The sequence below is a fragment of the Anarhichas minor genome, unplaced genomic scaffold (genome assembly GCF_050575085.1).
Source record: "Anarhichas minor isolate MPS153535 unplaced genomic scaffold, ASM5057508v1 ptg000087l, whole genome shotgun sequence".
NCBI classification, from domain to species: Eukaryota; Metazoa; Chordata; class Actinopteri; order Perciformes; family Anarhichadidae; genus Anarhichas; species Anarhichas minor.
In genome coordinates, this window is record NW_027466533.1 from 1,487,344 (window position 1) to 1,509,230 (window position 21,887).

General features: G+C 42.9%; 1 protein-coding gene across 3 annotated transcripts in view; it reads left to right on the plus strand.

Moving 5' to 3' along the window:
* Window positions 1-21,747, plus strand: part of itprid2 (ITPR interacting domain containing 2) — a 42,822-nt gene extending 21,075 nt beyond the window's left edge. For all 3 annotated transcript variants that reach the window (XM_076081763.1, XM_076081764.1, XM_076081765.1), the window contains 14 exons: window positions 1,194-1,341; window positions 1,831-1,891; window positions 7,606-7,713; window positions 8,897-9,242; window positions 10,066-10,294; window positions 11,115-11,166; window positions 11,659-11,741; window positions 13,060-15,006; window positions 16,006-16,065; window positions 16,465-16,589; window positions 16,680-16,794; window positions 18,400-18,465; window positions 18,595-18,897; window positions 19,360-21,747. In XM_076081763.1, coding sequence (XP_075937878.1) covers window positions 1,194-1,341; window positions 1,831-1,891; window positions 7,606-7,713; window positions 8,897-9,242; window positions 10,066-10,294; window positions 11,115-11,166; window positions 11,659-11,741; window positions 13,060-15,006; window positions 16,006-16,065; window positions 16,465-16,589; window positions 16,680-16,794; window positions 18,400-18,465; window positions 18,595-18,897; window positions 19,360-19,467 — 3,751 coding nt within the window. In that variant the 3' untranslated portion in view covers window positions 19,468-21,747. The remainder of the gene's footprint in view (window positions 1-1,193; window positions 1,342-1,830; window positions 1,892-7,605; window positions 7,714-8,896; window positions 9,243-10,065; window positions 10,295-11,114; window positions 11,167-11,658; window positions 11,742-13,059; window positions 15,007-16,005; window positions 16,066-16,464; window positions 16,590-16,679; window positions 16,795-18,399; window positions 18,466-18,594; window positions 18,898-19,359) is intronic.
* The last annotated feature ends 140 nt before the right edge of the window (window positions 21,748-21,887 follow it).

Genomic DNA, 21,887 nt, shown 5'->3' on the forward strand with positions numbered 1-21,887 from the left:
GAATAAAAGAAACATTTCCAAGGTTGACTGCCATGGTGAAACATCTAAACATTTTGATCAGTGCGGCTCACACGCTGACAAAACAACTTTTCATTTCGGAGAGCATGAATGAAATGTTTTGGGTGAGTTTCTACATATTGCAGACATGCAATAAAGTTGTGATTTCCCATGAAACAGTTGTAACAATTGCACTTACAGAATGTTACGACGGAAGATAGAAGTTGAAGAAATGCGCCAAAACAATTGAGAGAAACTGTAAATGCCCCAAATCTTTCTGCAAAAAACAAATGGCTCAAAGAATGCTTGGCAAGTTTACCAACCAACCAATCCAATGCAGATCTACGGAAGCGTATTGCTGCCACGTTAGTAGAAGAAAAACAGACCAGTATCAAGCTATAAAGTGAGAAGTTTATTGCTACAACAAGACTTTTTTCAGAATCAGAATCAGAACCGTTTATTTGCTAAGGTATGTTGCACTTACAAGGAATTTGACATGATGCATAACAAACAATCGACAACAATCAACACATTTCACATTATATCAAGTATCACGTTATAACAAGATATTTTCATGTTAATATGACAAACAAATTTATATTTTTATAACAATATACTATTTATATTTTTAAAATGCATGGGGCTGTACCGCAGGAAGAATGAGCCGGAGGGAGAATCATTTCTCATTGATTATCTCCAGTGTTTCCCATTAATTACACTCAAGTGATCACGTTATAACTTGTAACCTAATTTATATTGTTATAACATGAAAGGTTTCCTTTTGTAACGTGATACAGATCAGTTTCTCTTCAGGTCTCTTCTGGTCTTCATCCTCTAGCTGGGGCGGTTGGAGGTGCTGGGAAAGGGGCAGGGCATCGTCACACTTTCTAAACTACCTCGCTGACCGACTAACAAAAAGCTGTGTGTGAGAAATACTAACTGGCTGTCTGTGTTTTCGTAGTGTTTCAGAAGTGTTGGAGCAGTCAGAGGAGCACCCTGAGGAGACCCTCCTTACCCTGCGGTTAGACTGACGAGACTAACTCACTAGCTAACTGACTGACTGAAAGACCCACTGACAGTGTGTGTGTGTGTGTGTGTGTGTGTGTGTGTGTGTGTGTGTGTGTGTGTGTGTGTGTGTGTGTGTGTGTGTGTGTGTGTGTGTGTGTGTGTGTGTGTGTGTGTGTGTGTGTCCACAGTGTGTCAGAGCTGCTGGACCTGTATGAGGAGGACCCCGAAGAAATCCTCCTAAATCTTGGTTTTGGTCGAGAAGAACCTAACCTGGCCTCGAAAGTTCCCTCCAGGTTCTTCAGCAACACCTCCACAGCACGAGGCATCGACATCAAGGTACGGACGATGGCAGTGTGTTAGCACTCGAAACAAACTCTACATGACGACAAATTTGGGGTGACTTCAAAGCCCTCTGAACCGCTGGTGACCGCAGTTCAAGTATAATAATTATACTCTAGCAGAGTACGACCCACGAACATACTCCTTCAGTAACGCGCAGTCCTGCCCAATTTAAACCAATCTAAACTAAATTGAATCTAGGAACACCTCATGGCGACAATAGAGGACACTTCATGGGATGTCTGTACAACATTTCATGGCAATCCATTCAATAGTTGTTTAGATATTTCAGTCTGAACCAAAATTATGGACTGAATTACTGAAAAGCACCAAACTCGCGCCGCATATTTGGTCTTCAACATCATTTTATCTGTGAGAACACACCAGATCAACTTTTCTTTTTTTTTTGAGTCTGCTGCCTGCCTTGCACCGTTGATCACTGGTACTGTTTTTTAATGACACCACTTCCTGTGGTTCCACCTGCAGGTCTACCTGGGAGCTCAGCTGCAGCGCATGGAAGTGGAGAACCCCAACTACGCTCTGACTAGTACGTGTCATTCTCCCTACTCTCCCCTGTACTCCTGCATTTGTACTCGTGTTTGTGGCTGTACTCTACTCTCCCCTGTACTCCTGAATCTGTACTAGTGTTTGTGGCTGTACGCTACTCTCCACATCCTCAACAGTGTGTTGTACTGCGGTCAGTTTCAGAAGGGCAACGGCAGCCGAAACACCTCAGCACTGCCGATCGAGGGTTAACCATATTAGCGATGAGGAGGTTCATGTCCTGAAACTGTAGACAGAGGAAGTGAAGCTCAAATACTATGTGTGTGTGTGTCCTGTTCCCAGTGTTATTAGGGTGTTTTGTGGGGTCCTTTAGCTCTTTTAGCTGGTCTGCCAACTGCCTGGGCAACAGAGCCAACAGGGACAAAGATCTGTTTGTCCCAGACACACATACACACATGCACATACACGCAAACCTGCACTACTAACATCCTGGCCTCTTTTTGTTTTCAAGCTTGTGTTTGCATGAAGGTTCTGGCTCCCTAATTGAACATACACACGCATACACACACAGACACACACACACATACACAGCTGATTCTCTTCTTTTTGACAGTTTAACTGTCTTGGTGCTTTAAAAAAAGGATTTTCCAAAGATCCTGTGTGTGTGAGAAGATATCCACAGATGAAAGTACTTCAGGATTGCAAAAGTTTTATTTTACACTTTGATGGCTGTTTTGGGCGATTTGAAAAGTCATCACTCGTCCTAGTTTGCTTTACAAGACAGTTTGAGTGTTGTTTAGCAGAGGAGCTCTAAATATTTGCACTTCAACATAGAATGAATAGGTTTTTGACTAGAGTTCCTGTCTCAGATATTTTGGACGTCTGTGTGTTCTTTATGTTGTTCAGTGCAACAGATTTGTATTTTAGCCACTATGCACCAGTTTCTCAAGTCTTACTGACCTTATGTGGGCCGCCCAATTTTTCATTGTCTCATCTCAGGTTTTGTCTCTCAACTTCCTCTTGCTATTGCTGGCTGTAGGAAATACAAGTAAAAAGTCCTGATCGGTTAACACAGCCTGCCGTACATTTGTCAAAGTGGGAAAATACGTCCACGTTTTTGAGGAGGTCATGTGAACCAACAGCACCACATCCACCACAGATATCAGATAAAAAACATGCAAAGTTCTGTTCGGCGTTAACTTGCTTATAACTAGCACATACATTTTCACATTAATGGTCTGAAATCAAAATTGAAATGATTGAAACACAAACTATTAAATATATATATTTGATGAATGAGATAATTTGAAATAATCAGCTTGTTATACATCAATTAAAAGCCCATGTCATGGTATACAGGACTTTCTGCAATAGTGTATCTAACTGAGTCTCCACTGTGACTTTGCGTTTTGGATGAAAAACTATTGTATTAACACACACTCAGACAGCTGTTATTATATCCTATTGTTTTGAATGCATAAAACAATAAATAACAAAGACCAACCCATCCTGACCATGAAAATTAGAACCGTAATGTGACCGGATGATCCCAGATCTGTGTGGTAAAACTGATGTAATATCGGTCGATATTTGTCCGACTGCCACGAATGAACGTTTCATTTTCTTCCAGCTATGGCGGTCCTTTGCGCTGTTCATCATTTTGTGAAACTGGTTAAATATTTGGCAAAATGCAGTTCCAAAGACATCACAAGCAGCAGATGTCCACCTACGCAATGCAACACATTCCCACCTCTGGCGTTGACAGGAAGTTAAAGATCAAACAATGGAGCGGGAGCAACTTTTTTGTACAGATTCACTCTGATTATTTTTTCCAAATGCTCGAACATCCACATAAAAGTCTAATTAATTTACTTGATATCATTGCGAGTGACTGACACTGGTAAACAAACTGATCAGTCGTTCCATTTGTTTGGGACTAAGATTTCCCTTCAGTCATTCAAAGGTCACCAGAGGTGTTAACCTGGATGTTGGGTTTCCAAAACAAACAAACTGACACAGTGCATTCTAGACTTTCATAACTAGTGGTTCCTTATCTCAGGATCACGGCCTAATTTTCTTGTTATCTGCAGATAACAACTAAATGAGTCACGCGCTGTTTGGTCGCACGCACACTGCAGCTCAGTGAACTGAGTCCGGAGGAGTGGCGGGGAGGAAAACAACTCATGGTGTCACAATAAACTTGTGAATGAGAACTCATTAAAAGGCCAGCTGAGAGAAAATAAAGGAGCTTCAGAAGCACTTGTTCACTGTTAGAACGCTCTTCACTGAACCACTGATTAACGTCCATCACTGGAACACACTTTGTGATATAAGTCCAGCTTTGGCATCCCTCAGGGCTAAGTATTAAAAAGAAAAAGACACAAGGGTATGATCCCTCTGAGGGACACTGATGAATGGGCTTCATACATAATTTGGTTCGGTTACAACAAACTGGGGTGTGATTGCCTATTTGGTTGTGTTTATTTGGGCAGGTGTGAAAGGAGTCAGTCGAACTCTGTCGCGAATTCAACAAGCGGGTCGAGACCACCTGAACAGGAGGGAACTCTGGTGTGGTTTGTTAGTGGTGTGAAAGCAGAGAGAACCATTCACAGGGCCATGTTATTGCGTATTCACATACGAGAAAAAAAAGGATGATTCATGAGCTCTTTGTGAATCCAGAGATATTTTAAGGTATAGCAGATTGCTTCCTGATGGAACTTGGCGTAGTACGTGTTTGGCTTTAAACTGCAAACTAACTTTATGAAAAGCTGTAGTGACTCAGATCAGAGCTGGATCAGTTTTTTGTTTTTTTTAACTGCTCCTTTAACCGTCTCTGGTCTGTCAGTTGGTCCTGGAAGATTTCTTTTTTCTTTTCCAGAACATTCTCATACTGTTCCATCGGTTCCCCGGAGCCCAGACGTGTGTGTGTGTGTGTGTGTGTGTGTGTGTGTGTGTGTGTGTGTGTGTGTGTGTGTGTGTGTGTGTGTGTGTGTGTGTGTGTGTGTGTGTGTGTGTGTGTGTGTGTGTGTGTGTGTGTGTGTGTGTGTGTGTGTGTGTGTGTGTGTGTGTGTGTGTGTGTGTTGTTGTTTGTTATGTAAGCTCTGTTCTCACCATCAGAAAGAATCTCTTGGGATGAAGACAGAAAAAAAATAGGGAGTACGTGTCGTTTTCTCTTATTCCTCACTTCCTGTTTCAGGATCCGCAGAGTCAGCAGTCAGCAGGAAACGGACTCACACAGCATTACTATCATCACACACGGCTGCTGTAATAAGGGGTTCATGTTCTGCAGTCCAGATGTGACTGAAAAATTCTGAACTGTATGACTGACTGGTTTGTAGCTTGAACATCATCGTTCCTTTCCTACGTGTTTTAACTAGAAGGTTTTAATTTATTTATTTGTAGCTTTTTTCAGAATTTGCAGCTTGTTTAAAAAGGTGCATTACCAGATTTGTTTTTTTGTCACTTTGGGGCAGCAGAACAAGCCGATAACTTCACTCTCCTTTTAGCTCCGGTTTGGTCTCCACTAACTCCAAAGAAAAACATCTGCCTCTTTAGCTGCTTAATGTTCCACCTTCTTCATCAGCTCGTTGTTAACTTTGTCTACCTGCTGTTTGGTGATGGAAAAGTACATTTGTTTAGATTTAGTCTAATTGGCTTCGTTAAAAGTATGCCAAATTAGCTATTAGCAGTTTCTGTTGGCAATGTGCCCATGGATGTACAGACAACTATCAGTAGATTACTTTGATATGGAAAAAAACTTTAAAACATGAAGATTCTCAGGCAAGTTTTGGCATTGGTGTCCTTTTTTTCTATGATTTAAGTGGACTTATGGATATTTAATTGCAATGATCATCGGAGATATTGGTATGTGTAATGATATGTTAAAGAGTAAGTCGCACTGAATCTATATATATATATCTGTGTCTTGTCCGTGTGTTCAGAGCTGTCCGAGTTATGACTCTGAGAAGGAGTGTGACTTATAACACAAACGGTGGCAGTTTGCTTGTGAAGCACCCGATTGTCTGATTGTGTCACAGGTTTGTATGCTGTCTGTGGCCGGAGGCATTATGTTATATTATGTCTGGAGGGAATTTCCTCAAATTTGGCACAAACGTCCACTTGGACTCAAGGAGGAAATTATTAGATTCTGGAGGTCAAATGTCTGTGTCACTTTGACCTAATGACGGTGATATTTCAGGAACACCTGGAGAGAATTTCTACAAATTTGGTAGAAAATTTCCACTTGGACTCAAGGATGAACTCTTACATTTTGGTGGTAGAAGGTCAAAGGTCAAGGTCACTGTGGCCACCTTTTTAAATCATCTTTTCAATACCTTTAGATCAGTTTGAATACTACTGTAATTTCCTGTGAAGATGGGCTGATTTTGGCCGTCCGGATAGTCTACTGGTTAAGATGCACAGTATGTAATCGCGTCTCTTATTCCCCTCTCTCCACATGTTTCCTGTTCTTCTGTCTAAAATGCCAAAGGCGTCGCCTATAAAGATGTAGGGATTTTAGTTGATGTATTGGACTTTTCATTTGTGATGTTATCCGTCAGTGTTTACAAAAGTTTCCTGAAGTACTATTGCAAGTATAAACTCACTGTAACAGTAGTTAAAGTAGTTTTCTTCCATCCAGAGAGAAGACCTTTCAGTCCGTCATCTAAGATGAAATGAGAATGATGTTAGAAGATTTCCACCTGACAACAGTGATGTAAATGAAAGCTACCACTGAAACTAGTCTGTCTTTTAGTTAGAAGTCACAATGGGATCAGAGGTGAGAGAGGGAGCAGCACTGTGCAATGTACTTCAGGTGATTGACATCAGAGCGAGTCATATGGTGACAACAGAGCGGCAGACAAAAGACAGAAGTCTGTGTTTCATAACAGACTGACAAGTATTTAGACAGGGAGGGATGGAGGGGAGGGGGGACGAGCACGGAAGGAAGGAAAGTATGCAAGTCATCATCTTGTTACAGACAAGACTGACAGCTCGACTTACACAACCACAGAAGAAGAAGGAGGAGGAGGAGGGAGGGAGGAGTGGCTCTGACGTCTGTATCCAGTCCAAACATGAAGCTTTTTGCTAATCAGTCTTTTACTGTAGATAGTTGTTGAATCCCAAACTCTTATTTTTGTGTAAGCCAATGGGATTTAATTTCTTTCAATTCGTAGTATTTTTTACAAGCATAGTGTGACATTTTTCTTAATTCTAGTACGGTGCTTTACCATACTTTTATCAATAACATGGAAGACATTAATAATAGACCTCTATACAGTCAATAGGGAGTGTTTTTGGAAATTTCGGTGACACCAGCTTCCTGGAAGAAGACGAACTGCACTGGAAACTCACTGGTGTAGTTTATTCTGGTTTGAGAGGGGGCTTCATGAGGCTGAAGATGAGACTGAATGACCTCGTACGGTGGATCTTTTGTTGGGGGGGGGGAGTGCTTTAAAAACAAGCACAGAGACACCAGAAAACATTCAAGCAGCAGAGATATCTGAACTGAGGAAGGATCAGAGGAGGAAGAGCGCTGCTGGACATGGACGTGTTCAGACTTTTAACTAAAGTGCCTCTTGATCGCCTCGCTGCGAATTATTACACTTAAAGGAGCAGGTTAAAGCAGGCTTTCTTCAAACATTTTCAAGAAACCTAATCGGGGCAAGTCTTTAAAAGCATCTTTGTGTCTTCATTTTTCCGCTCTTTTGGCAACTGTGAAGAACTTTGTAACTGTTGTTTTGTTTCTGTCTTTTTCAGGTCGTTTCCGTCAGATCGAAGTCTTGACCACAGTAGCCAATGAGTTCTTTCAGCTCTACAGTCAAGTTTCTGGTCAGCCCGTCCAGTGCATCAGCTCCAAGGACCAAGGTAACCCTGGCAACCACAAACAGTCCACCAAAGGACTGTTTTTTTTTGTAGTCTAGACTTTTAAGAGCTGTGGGCAAAGTATTATGGAGCATTTCCAACAGATCCGGTTTAGGAGGGCATCTCAACGCTCTCTATTCATTTCCTATGGAGAGCCGGAGAAGCAGTCACGCAGTGCATTGTGGGACTGTTGCAGCGGGTTTGGAGGGGGGTTGAGCTGCGTTGACAGGTCTGTATTTGAATGAAGTTAAAAAATCTCAACTTCATTCAAATGAGCCCGCCCAGCGTGATGCACCGGGCTCACCAAACTTGGACCAATCTGCCAAATAGGCATCACGTAAAATGAAAAAAAAAGATTCAGCAGGGGCATAGCCTATTTCTCACTGCAAATGTTTTGAGAAGGACCATTTGAATTTTACTCACTTTTAGTCGAATTGATCTGTAATGCTGTAACCTTATTAGAAGAGGAATACACTATTTAGTTGATCAAATCAACTTTTGTCAAGACCAAGTTTGAGCATTTTAGTTTCTAAATTGCTTTTTATTTGATTGATTTAAGTTTCTTCTCAGAAATTTGTGCTGCCAAATTATTTTTTCTGTTAGCTCTTTTGGCGACGGTATTCTGTATAAAGTGAAAGTTTTTGCTCCATAAAGTCTATTACGTCTCAATTGTGTTCACCATGAACCAAAAGTTAGTTGTCAAATATATATTTTGTCAACTATAGAATTACCGTATTTTCCGCACTATAAGGCGCACTTAAAAGCCTTTAATTTTCTCAAAAAACGACAGTGCGCCTTGTAATCCGGAGCGCCTTATATATGGATCAATTGGTTAATTGGTTGATCCATACTGGTTCTACACGGCGCTCTGTCAAAATGTTTCAGTACGACTGGTAAACTACAAAGCCGCACCGCGGTAAACACCGGTACTGTGCTTACTCCTAGTCCAACACCACTTGTGTGTATAAAGACCCCAAAATGGCACCTTTCAAGAGACACGCTTACGACGCTATTCTATTCTATGCGCCTTATAATCCGGTGCGCCCTATATATAAAAACAGTTCTAAAATAGGCCATTCATTGAAGGTGCGCCTTATAATCGGGTGCGCTTTATAGTGCGGAAAATACGGTACATTTGAACTATATTGAATTTTATTCTGATCTGTTGGTCTTGTATCTCTCTCAGGGCGGGAAGGAGGGGGAGATGAGTCGACTCCTCCTCTGAGGAGGAGTGGCTCGGCTCGGAATGTCGCCAAACTCCTCAAGACCACCCTCTCCAAACACAACCTGCTCGCGGCCGCCCCAGAGTCCCTTGAAGCACATACGCCTAACCAACAGACACAGCTGAACGGACACGCCCCCTCTGGTCAGTCACACACCAACGGTCACGCACACGCCGGTCCAGAGCAGGACGGCTGCAGTACCGACCCCGCCCACCAGCCGGAGACAGTCAACCAGAATCACATGCGCAAGAAAGACAGCTGTTCCTTGGCGACAGTCGCCGAGGAAACCAGCGGGGATGGAGACGACAGGTACTGCTGGACGGACCGGTAGCTAGGGCATTCTCGACCGCTGCGTTTTAGTAGTCATTGACTACCCCAAAAAAAGTAGTCGACTAGTCAATAAATCCGAGAGATGTCATGTTCTACTCAAAAGCTCATTTGAACAGCACCGAACCACATATGAATGATTAATCTACAACTATGCACAGTGTCAATGAGTCCTAGTAGCTAATGTTTGCTAGCTAAAATTTAAACCAGTTTGTCGTGGTGGAAGAAGTACTCAGATCCTTTAAAGTTACTGTGAGGAACTTTGAACTGGTTATTGAAAAAGTCTCAATGTAATACTGATGCCTCTATGAGTCCTACTTGAGTAAACAAGACCATCAGTGAGAAGATTGGCCATTTCTACACAGTTATTCTTGATGCTCGTCATCGTGCCTCTAGGTCGGATTCCAGAAAAGAAGATATCAGACGAAATCATGCAGGTTCACCAGAATCTCCTTCAGACTCTAGCTGGGCCTCCAGTAGTGACCGGCCCACTGCAGACAGACCCGGAGCCAGGAGCAGAGTTTTGCCTTGCTGCTCTGCCGGTCCCTGCTAGGAGCCCCAGGCCGTATTGCTGGGCCTGCTACCCCAAAACGTTTTTGTCCACAGGGACTGCCAAAATCCTCACAAATTGATAGTTCCTCATAGTAGCTTTAAGTAAAAGTACCAGTAAAACAGTGTGAAAAATCTCCATTACAAGTAAAAGTCCTTTATTTAAAATCCTACTTAAGTTAAAGTAAAAAATTATTATCAACAAAATCTTAAAGTAATGCGAATTTCTGTGCCATAACATCTGGCATTCCATTAGTCCTGAACAGAGCAGAACCGGACCAGCATCCAATGGAGGGAATCATCCAGAGTCAGCTGACTCTCAGTCATCCAATGAGAGAACAGAGGAAGGAACCCAGATGGTCAAAGAGGAGCAGGTGGAGGAGAAGATCCTGACCTCTATCCCAGAGAAAGCTCCTCCTACCCTGGCCCCGCTCAAGCTGGCACAGCTTCGCACGGAAAACACAGACTCTTTCGACATGGAGGAGGTACGTTGTTCTTCTCGGTTCTCTTGGGTTCTTCCTACTTGCGTTCGGAAAAGTTAGGACTCCTCCGTCACAGAGGAAGTGTAGGGTTGTCCTTGGTCACAACGTTATCACTGATTCCGTCTTAGTCGTTGCTGATCATTCAAACCACCCTACACTAGGCTCGCCCTTGACCAAAGAAATTCTTCGTCGATTTTGTATTCTAATCGATTAGTTGATTTAACTGACGGGTCTGTTAAACTGAGTTTCTCCACAAAGAATCACACAACAGCACCACTTTAAATCTTGTGTATACCAGATATGTGCTCATACATTTCTTGGAAATAAGTCTTTCTGCAAAAGAAAAAAGCATAAAAACGACTAGTGGACTTAAGAAATCTTTGTCGACTAAGACCGAAATGGGGGCAGCCCTATCTTACACGCTGAGGACTTTGTGGTGTTCTCCTGGGTTGACGACACCATCACACCACCCCACATTAACAGCATTATCCTGCTGCGAGTTGTACATCTGTGCCCCCTGTTGCCAGTAAACACTAGTTATCCAGCACGAACACTAGCAGTGGTTTCATGCAAATAAAACCAGAAATCCTTTTCTCTGTGTATCCAACGTGCTTCGACTCAGAGTTCACACCAGAAGTGAAACATTAGTCATGTGAACTAGCAGCAAGTCACGTATGTCAAAAAACACACCAAAAAAAAAAAACAGTGTGGGTTAACCTTTTTCAGTGAGTCCCACCTTGTGTGGAGCTTAATGAAAGGTCTGCTGCCGTAAGGGAACAAGCATGTGGGCCCCAATGTCTTTTACAAGTCGTTTGTCTTTCAGATTCAGAGTAACGAAGATGATGCTTTGCCACCCAGAACTTCCAGAGGCACTGGTGAGTTCACCTTAACTTCTGTTTTCAACTTTCAACTGATTGTTTGACTTAACTTCAGAAGAAAGTTTCCTTCATTGTTTCAGAGTCCACGTTTCTTATGGAAATCTTGAAAACAAACAAAATGCATTGTGTGTATATTTGGGATTTAACAAATGTGTTGAATGCATTTCCTTACTTATAAAACATCTGCAAAGCATATTTTTTTGGAATATTTTGAAACCTGCATCCAAGTTAACTTGCTAGATGTCTCTTCGCTTTTCGTTCTTGGCTTGTTCCTGCATTCTTTTCCAGTGTATCTATGAGAGTTTATGTGTGCAGCCTGTTTCTGTATGCAATAAACATGTTTCCTGTGTCTCAGTGCACTGAGGACACACTGTCCTGCTTCTTTATGCTTCATGCTCAGCATGAATGATTCTTTTCTGCCACCATTTGGACAGACGGGGTACTGCCGAAAATAATAACAGAGCGTCATTGTCTGTGTCTCTCCCTCAGACCTGTTGAGGACGGTCAGTCAGCAGTCAGACAGCAGTGGTTTTGCTGAGGAGCCCTCTGCTGACTCCAACAGCTACCTCAAGGTCCGTTTGTGTGTCTTTCCTAGCTGTGTCTCAGTTAAGATCACCAACATGTACCTTTAAGTTATTTGAATTGACGCATGAAAGAACAGTCTGGGCACTTATCTCACCAGAAGGGGGAAACATCCCTGCAAATCAATCACTTGTGGAAGAAAATGACTTCAGGATATGTAATGGAACCTTGTAAGGCAGTCTGGAACATGTGTCTCTGCTGCAGGTTCTTATATGTCCGCAATAAACCAGAGTGAACCCCCCCCCCCACACACACACACACACACACCCCCCACCCAATTGGAGTACAAGCCACTGCAATGTTTGTGCTTAAACACTGGGGATTTTTAATTCTGGCAGATTACTACAGATCACATATTTAGATGTTTTCCACGTTTGAGTGAATGCGTTATTTTTTTGTGCAGTCTCCTTTCCCTTTTTAAGAAGGCAATATAGATATATTATTAATTTAAATAGACAATTAATCTCATGGGGACTTCAACCTAATTAGTCTTTCCCTGTAGGTTCTCAGAATCTTCTTTTACTTTCAACCGCTGATTAACAGTGGTGGAAAGTAACTTGGCACATTTACTCAACTACTCTGCTTAAGTAAGGTACTTGTTCATTAATGGAGTATTTCAATCATATGCTGCTACTTACTTACACCACTACATTTTAGAAGGACATTTTTTTACTCCATCACATTTATTTAATACATATATTTACTTTATACTTTTGAGAGGGCCATTTGAATAAAAAAAAAATGTTAGAGGCTTATCAAATGCATACACAGTTAAATATTAAAGATATCAGATGTCTGCCATTTGTGATCAGTCAGTGATTTATTTTCACAAAACCACTCAGATGTTTTCACTGAGATAACTGCTTGATTACATAAGATTATGTAAGTGAAATTATCCAATATCCCCTTCCAAAAATATAATATATATAATATACAGTGTATATATATTTATGGAGCTGAACTTTGTTTTAGTAATAATCTTATTAATCATCTCATGACTCGTCGGATTTATCTTGTGACCAACCGACCTATATTCGATGCCACCGAATGAAACTACCTAACTGTATATTAAGTTGTTAAAAGTAGCTCCACCTCGACCAGCTACAACAGTGGAATGCTACTTACACATTGATGCATCGACTGCAGATAATACTTCAAACTGTGCTTTGACTTGATAAGGAGTTTGAATGCAGGACTGTCACTTGTAATGGAGATGTTTTTCATTGTTGTATTGGTACTCTTACTTCATATAAGGATCTGAGTACCTCATCCACCGCTGGTATTTAATTGTCGATTCATTGTGAATAGGTGCAGGAGAGCAGTGACAGCTGTGACAGCGAGACCACTGTGACATCACATCCGTCAATAGATGTGGCCACGCCCCTCGCAATGGATCAGCCAGCATTCGAGCTGCCAGATGGCCAAGAGGAAGAGGCGGAGCCTGATGTTGCTGCTGAGGCTGATGGGAGAAGTAATTCCAGGGGAGAAGACAAGCATGATGGGAATTCAGAGCAGATACTCCAGTATACAGTCCACCATCTCCCCAGGAACAGACCAATGGGAACGCAGGATGAGACCAGGGAGGAGGAGCAAGTTGAGAGAGGGGAACAGACTGATCCAGAACCAGAACAAAGGACTTCCCAGAGTATGTCTGCTGCAGAACAAGAGCCACAACCAGAATTAGAACACACTCAGAATCAGACTGCTTCAGAACAAGAACCACAACACACTCAGAACCAGAATGAGACCGCCACAGATACAGAACCACCCACAGAGGGAGTGTGTGCTGAGGACGAGGCCAAAGAAGAGCATGCATTCTTGGCTGATTATGGTTCACTTTGTCGTCCTCCTACTCCTTCGTCTCCAGTTCTCAGTGCTCTGATCCGAGCCAAACAGAAACAGGTGACCCGGGGTGAGCAGCGGGTCAACCCCCAGTCTGCCAATTTGCCCCAAACCCCAGGGGGAGAACGAGGAAGACGTGGTATCCCTCTACAGAGGTCCTCTTCCTTGCCCTCCTTGCCCTCCTCGTTCCCCTCGCCCTGCAGGATCGTGTCCTCTGTCAGGATCCAGTTTGGTCGAGGCCAGGCGTCCTGCACGCAGCCCAGGTACTCCTTTAAATACAACCATGTTGCCGAAGGGCAAGATGAAGAAGAAGAAGAAGAGGAGGAGGAGGAGGAGGAAGGACAAACCAATTGTCTGTCTACTCTTATTATAAACCCTGCCCCCTCGCCTGACTCTAACAACCAACCACCAAGGCTCCCCACAGAAGCTTCCATCCCACCTAAACCCATCCCACGCTACCTACTGCGGTCAACCTGTTCCCTGCAGAACAGCAGCCCTCCATACGACTTGTCACCAGGAGACGCCCACACCTGGAGCACCCAGAGCGTTCCTGATCTCTCCTCAAATCAGCAGCAGCCGGGCCAGTTCCATCAGAACATGACTGCCAACCAAAATCAGCAAAATTGGAATCCAGGGCAGACGATGTTCCATTATCCTAATCCTAATCCTACAGCTCAGTACGCATACCCAAGCCCAAATCCCAGCCCCAGCCTTAACCCCAGCCCATACCCCTTCTCTCTGAACCCTCCTCCGCAGTACCCATCCCCTCTCCATCCATACGCCAGTTTTCCTAACCTCCTTCACCACCAAAACTTGACCCAACATTCTAGTCTAACCAGTCTCTACCAATCTACAACTCCCACACACTCTCAGCACGGCAGCCTCTCCAACTTGCATCAGCCCTCAACTTCCACGGCTCCTCAACCCTTCAATCTGGGCAACTTGCATCCAGGATCTCCAGCAATGCACCACCAAGCGTACAATCAACTATACGGTCATCAGTCACCTTACCATGCCTCTCCTCGCGGCTCACAGTTTGCATCACCCTATCTTGGTAACCATGTGTACAACGTGAACCCACACCTGGCGTTTCCCCACCCCATCACCCAGTGTCCACCGTTGGCCCCAGAACACGGCCTCCACCCGGGGTTCGCTCCTCCTGCTCCAGGTTTCTTCCCAGGCCTGACCTCAAGCCTTGGCCCGGGTCAGAGCCTCCAGCCAGGGTTCACTACTCCTGCTGCAGGTTTCTTCCCAGGCCTGGCCTCAAGCCTCGGCCCGGGTCACAGTTTCCACCCGGGGCTCACTCCTCATACTGCTCCAGGTTCAGGACCCAGCCAGGGCCCATCCAGTACAGAGATGCAGCTGAGGAGAGTTCTGCATGACATCAGAGGAACGGTTCAGAATCTGAGCCAGGTTAGTCCTTCTCAGTCCCAGTCCCTTGAGCTCTTGTTACTTAAACTGTAGTCCGTTGTGGTTGTAGTCACACTATATTTAAATTTGGTTTTATTTTCATTGCTATGTTGCCATAAAGTTAGATCCAATGGAATAACAAACGCAAGAGGTTAGATGATCAGACTATGATCAGGCTAACACTTTAGCTTTAGATGTTAGATTAGCTACCTCTGTATTTGGAGGTAAAATTGAAAACACGTCCATAATTTTGTGAATAATCTTTTATTGGGACCGGTAACTTCCTTCAGTGTCCACTGGTTGTCTGAAACAAATCCTGACCAAAGCATAGTTTGGTACATATCCTCCCATACGGTATGGGTTTTCTTTTTACACTTTGGGTTTTATACAAATTGAACAAGGGATATAAAACATGTTACTAAGTGAGCTTCAGAGCACCTCTAAGGTGTTTTTTGTTATTTTTGGACAGAGCCACTAGCTGTTTCCCCATGTTTAAGACTTTATGCTAAGCTTAGTTAGCTGGCTTCAGGTTGTAGCTTCATATTTAGCGTAAAAACATGAGAGGGGTATCAATCTTTTCATCTAACATTTAGCAAGAAAGTGAAGAAGCATAGTTCCCAAAATGTCAGACTTTTCTGTAAGCTGCGGTTGTAATTTTACAGTTCACCAGCACTCTGTGTGTTGCATTTATTCCAGTCTTAGTCTAATTAGCATATGGTCTTAAGCAGTAATTTTCTTTAGATCTGGTGTTTTATACATAGGCCTCTAGTTCAATGGTGGTAAACTGGCAGCAACGGCTGTTAACACTGCAGGCGGAAAATTGTGCGATTGATCAGCTGTTCCCTGCTGCTCCCGACCCCTAAAAATGTCTCTGAAACCCCAACACCAGGGGTAATGACATCACTTCCTATAGTTTAGTTTTAACTAGGTTAGCACGTATCCTTTCATCAGCTTGTCCTGTTCCGCTTCCTGTCCTGACATCACTGTCCTCCCTCCATCTAGAAGCGAGCCGACACTCCGGACGTGTTCAGTGAGCACAGAGCAGCTCTGCCCAACCACCAGGTAAGGTCATCACTTATCTAGCAATTTCTATGGGTTAGTTTGTGTGTAGAATCCAGCAGTGAGGCTTCCTGCACTTAAAGTCTATGTCAATCTTACAATACACAGTTTTCATTGGACTTCCATGACACAAACACAAAATCACAAGTTCCCTTTGAAGGCAGATATGTTCTCTGACCGGGTCTTTACTTAAGAGATGACGTGTGAAGACCACATGTTCAATACTAACATATTTCCCACCACTTTGTGTTCAGATTTATATAATAAACTGACATAGTAGCTTTGCATAACCTAAACTATACATACTGTAAGTTTGCAGTATGATGTATTTAGACCGTTTTCATCTAAGATGCCATAGTTGACAGTTGTCGGCATCATTTAAGTGTGATTCTCTGATTTCAGTCTTTGGCAGAGTTTCAGCAGAAGAGGCAGAGTCTAAACTTGTTCCGCACTCAGATGATGGACCTGGAGCAGTCAATAATCCGACAACAGGCCCTGGTCTACAAACACCTGAGCCCTGCTGACAGGTGACTCATTAAAGCAAACAGATACATGTTTGACAGTAATCTGGACTGTAATAATATGCGATACAAAACAAACCTCATGCGTGTGTGCAGGATGGAGGTAGAGCAGCTTCAGTCTCTGAGGTCAGCGGTCAGAGAGGAACTGCAGGAGCTAGAACAGCAGCTGGAAGACAGACTGATGGAGCTGACACATCACACACAACACAGGGTATGTACACGCAAACACACACAACACAGGGTATATACACGAAAACACACACAACACAGGGTATGTACACGAAAACACACACAACACAGGGTATATACACGCAACACACACAACACAGGGTACATACACGCAACACACACAACACAGGGTACATACACGCAACACAGACAACACAGGGTATATACATGCAAATACAAACAACACAGGGTATAAACACACAACACACACAACACAGGGTATATTAACACACAAACACAACACAGGGTATATACACACAAACAGATAACACGGGGTATATACACGCAAACACAACACAGGGTAAATATACACAACACAGTGTGTATACATACAAACACACACAACACAGGGTATATACCAGTGGTGGGCCGTCAGGGCCTGCAAGGCCTTTCTATTTTATAATTTAATAATTTTTCTTAAATACACTACATGTATTATAATTTATAAAAATATTTTCCCATTATCTTATTTTCTCATTGCACAGCTACTGTCTTCCTCAGTTGCTCTGCTTCCAGTGCAGCTTGTTTTAAGTAGAGCTTTTATCCAATCAGATTTCACCTCTGTGTCTCTAGGTAAGAAGAGAGGCCCGTGGCCTGCAGACTTGCAAGTGAATCCCTTTGTAGTTTAAGTGAATGGGGACGATATTGTTGATTGTCATATTCTTCAACCAATCAGATCTTTAGTTTGCCATGTTGGGCGTATTCTTTGACGTATCAGAGCCTGCTAGCCGGCCTATAATGACATCAGCATTACGTGCAGCTCAGTGTCCATGTACAGCTCTGCCGCTAGGTGCAGAGTGTGCTGTGATTGGTCAGTGGGCGAGCACGTGACTATCGTGAAACACAACTTAACAGCAGAGGCTTAGTCGGGTAGTGAATCACATCACGTGATGCAGCTCAGCCAATCAAATATGGGCATTCTGACTCGAGTGAGATGTACCACACACCATGACACAGGGGACTGAGACGAGGAAAGACATTGCAGAGCAGTACGTACAATGTTCAAGTTGTGAAAGTAAAATCATAAGACGATCTCTTTGGGCCGTGACTTGTCATTAAGGAATGATGGTGGATCCCACAGCCAGACCAGCTGAGAACCACTGTCCTCCATGAGCGCAGTAAACATTATATTTTCCTGAATATAAGCTTCTGCATTTTCCAAATGCTCTAGTACTATTCAAACGTATTGTAAGCCTCGTACCGAACGATTTAATACGAAGACGTACATAGTTACAGCCTCAGAAACAAATAATAACTGTGGTGCCATTATGTGGTTATAAGGTGGTATTTCAGCTGCAGGACAACAGTGAAGGCCTCGGTATAAAATGCACGGCCCGCCACTGGTATATATACAAAGCACACACAACATACACGATCTTCACACATCACGATATACACACAAAACCCACAACACGGGGTGTACACAATACACACAACATATACAACACAAGGTATATTCACACAAAAACACACAGCACATGGTATACACATACAATACCATAGCTGAAGTTTTTAAAACCCTTTTGAGACAATTTATGTGATTTTGGACCAAACTGATAGACATGATGTGAACCGCTCTCTTCCTCAGGGTCACCATAGGGACAGCAGCTTTGACAGTATGTCCACCACCTCTGCGCTGAGAGCCATGGAGCCGGTTAGTGCACACACACAGACACACACACATGTCTTAGATAAACATAATAATTACATTACAGTCATTTTTTAGAGAATAATAATGATTAAGTTTGTGTTAATGTACAACCTTTTCCTGTCTGTTCTTTAGGTGTCAGACCTCCTCAGAGAGCAGCTCCTCCTTCAATCAGAGCTCAGCTACGACGGTCACTCCCCCTCCACCGCACCTTCCTCCCGAACCTCCAGTCCAGCCCCAGGAGGAGGGGATGGCGAGCAGAAAGGAGGCGTGTACCGGGCATCAATTAACATAAACCCAGTCCCCCCTCCTCGACCCAACACACGTACTGAGGAAGAGGAGAGGGAAGAGGGAGAGAGTGACGGGGGAGGAGTACCAGAGGAGCAAGGAGCATTAGGAGGAATCGGAGTGGGGAACCTGCACCAGCTCATCAGAGAGGTAACAGTCTGTCAGCACTTTTAATTTTACTGGTACTTCACTGGTTAAGTAAAGTCCACTCTTATGTTTATTACTGCCATTGTGGGAATGTTTAATGTTAGCTGTGTATATAGAGAATAAAAACAGCCAATGAGAAAACATGTCCATTTGTCCATCTTTAACAATGTCATGTTTTATTTGTTGATGGAAATTGTAATACGTTTTGTCTTCGTTTTTGTTTGAAAGGATTTTGTTTTGTTTAGTCTTGTTGTTGTGGGACCTTATATTATATTTGTTGAGAAAATAAAAATTGCATTTTACATTGTTAGGATGAAGTAAAAGTTTGGTAGCTGCAGAATGCTTCCTTTAATTAATACCAATCTCTTGTCTGTACTTTCAAACTGCTCATTTAACTCTCAAATAAGCCTGAAAAAGGACCTGAGTGTTTAAATGTTAACCAATTCTGTCTCTGCTCTCTTCCAGATTCGAGAGAGCGTGGCGCAGGAGGTCCGACAGGAGATCTACAGGGAGCTGCTGGCTGCCATGTCGCCACGGGAATCGCCCCTGCCCGGCAGGCAACACCCGCTGTAGTCACGGCAACAGCAGAGCACCACCCCTTTCACTTTCAGCCTCAGTAACCACAGCAACACTGTCTGTCTGTAACACTGTATAGCTGAGTAACATTGTCCGTGTGAACACTATGCGTCTGTAACACTGTATGTCTGTAACACTGCTGACGAAGGAAGCACATCGCCGACGTGTGATAAGCCCTGCCCACCACACCTGTGGAGGGCGGGGCCTCAGACGGGACACTTGCACTTCTACGTGTCTGTTTGTTTCTGGCGTGCTGGTGTGATGCATGCTGGGTACACCAGCTGTCCCTGTGAACCATCAGTGGTGATGTGTCGTCGTCACATCCTGTTTCCTGTTTCTAAGCTGTTTTGATCAAAGCCAGGCCTCACACTACTACCACTAATACTACAAGTACTACAAGTATTACTGCTAATAGTACTCTGCCAGTACCACCACAGTCCCAGTCCTGTGAATTTCTTTTGCCCACGATCCCAGTCTGAGATCAGATCAGTATGTATGGATGATAGTAATAATAATAATTATAATAATAATAATGATGAGGATAATAATAATAAATCAGTAGCTTGTTACTTAAAACATATTCATTCATTTAGTAATTTGGCTGAGTTGAATCTTTCAAAGCCACATACAGGGGGAATACTTCCCTTAGAAATGCTGTAAGTGCCTTATTAATGATATTGTAATCTAAGCCCTCCTTCCCTTTTGTTTGCGTTTGCATTCCTTAAACTTCAAAAAGAGTGGAGGTTTCTGTCAAACTGAGCTTTTACTCTTTAAAGTTATTCATTCCATGCACATTTCACCTTCATGTAAACGGTTTAAAGAGGTTTTAAAGATACACCGTTAAAGGTTTATGCTCGTACAGCTGTCCACACAACTTTATCATCATCATCACCATCATTGTCATTGTCATTGTGCGTCTGCTCCTCTAGCCTCATTCACAGTTGAATCTGTCAGTTTCCATTTTTGTCAGATTTGTTTAGCAAAACCTATCCTGAACTGAAAAGATTTAACAAAATGTTGGACTGTCCCTTTAACACTCACAGTCTTTGTTTTGTGTGTGCGTGTGTTGGTTGTTACAGAGCAGGTGATGGGGTTAGCGAGTGATGTCATTAGGTACTGCAGAGGTCAAAGGTCACTCTGCAGCAGCAGGTTTCAGTAAGTTGTCATGGCGACAGTGATGATGTTGGTGATGATGCAATGCCTGGTCAGCAGACCATGTATGGGGGAGCAGGCAGAGTAGCCCAAACCTTAGCTGCACTAGCATGTTAGCCGCGTTAGTGTGTTAGCTTCCGACTGTCCGATGACAAATCTGTGCAATAATATGAACATGTATATGGATTCCTGAGACTGTGGTATCAGTAAATCACTGCTAACGTTGCAGGTCATCCTGCTCCACTGCAGCATGACTGATACCAGCTAATCTGCAGCTTGCTGGTTTTGTTGAGAAAATCGGATGTTCCTCCTCTTTGCACAGAATCCACAGAAGTGATTGATCAATGAACAATGAATTACTAATGACCATTTACTCAACATCTGTTTTCTTTAGCATTAAAGCCTTTTGTATAGTGTGTGTGTGCCTCGCAGATTTTCAGATCAACCATCAGTGACTGAAAGCAAAATCTTGGGAGTAGCTGAGGTGACACACACACTCTGCACCCACCATAGCGGGGTGTGATTGGCTGAGAGACCTGTCAATCAAGACAAACACCCTCCCAAATACCTCTTTTTTTTTTTTATCTTCGCGGAACTGATTTTCTGAATTTCAACACAAACTCACATTAGAATTTTAATTACATACTGAAAGCTGAACTTTTGGGAAACAATTTATTGATTGTCTTTTTGTTGATGTTTGGGAACAATATATGGTGACGAGAATCTGAGCTCAAAGGTGATGAGTCTGAGCTTTCAGCCACATCTCACAGTCTTAATTCGATGCTCTAAATCATAACTGGACCTTAGAACCTTTATTCTCATCATCATTTATCGACTGTGTTTGTTTAAAGATTATAATTTTTGATGATCACAAACTTTGCTCTGCTGGACCAACACTCACTGTGAGCTCTAACGTGTTTTTATTCTCTTTTTTTTTTTTACTGATCAAGAAAATCCTTCACACACTTCTAATTTCAGTTCACTGTCTGACTATTGGTGTCTAATAATTTCTATTGATGTTTATTAATGATGATGTGTACTTTGTATTGATGTCTTCTCAGTGGGATGCAGGGGAGGGATCACTCTGTAGAGATGAGAATAATAAAGATGTATTTATTTTCAGTACAGATGAGTCCTGCTTAACTTCCTGCTGATTATAGTTCTGCTTCTCTACAGTTCAAATGGAAATATTGTACTTTTTACTCCTCTCATTTATCTGACAGCCATAGTTTCTATTTACTTTGTAGGATACAATTTTAACCAAT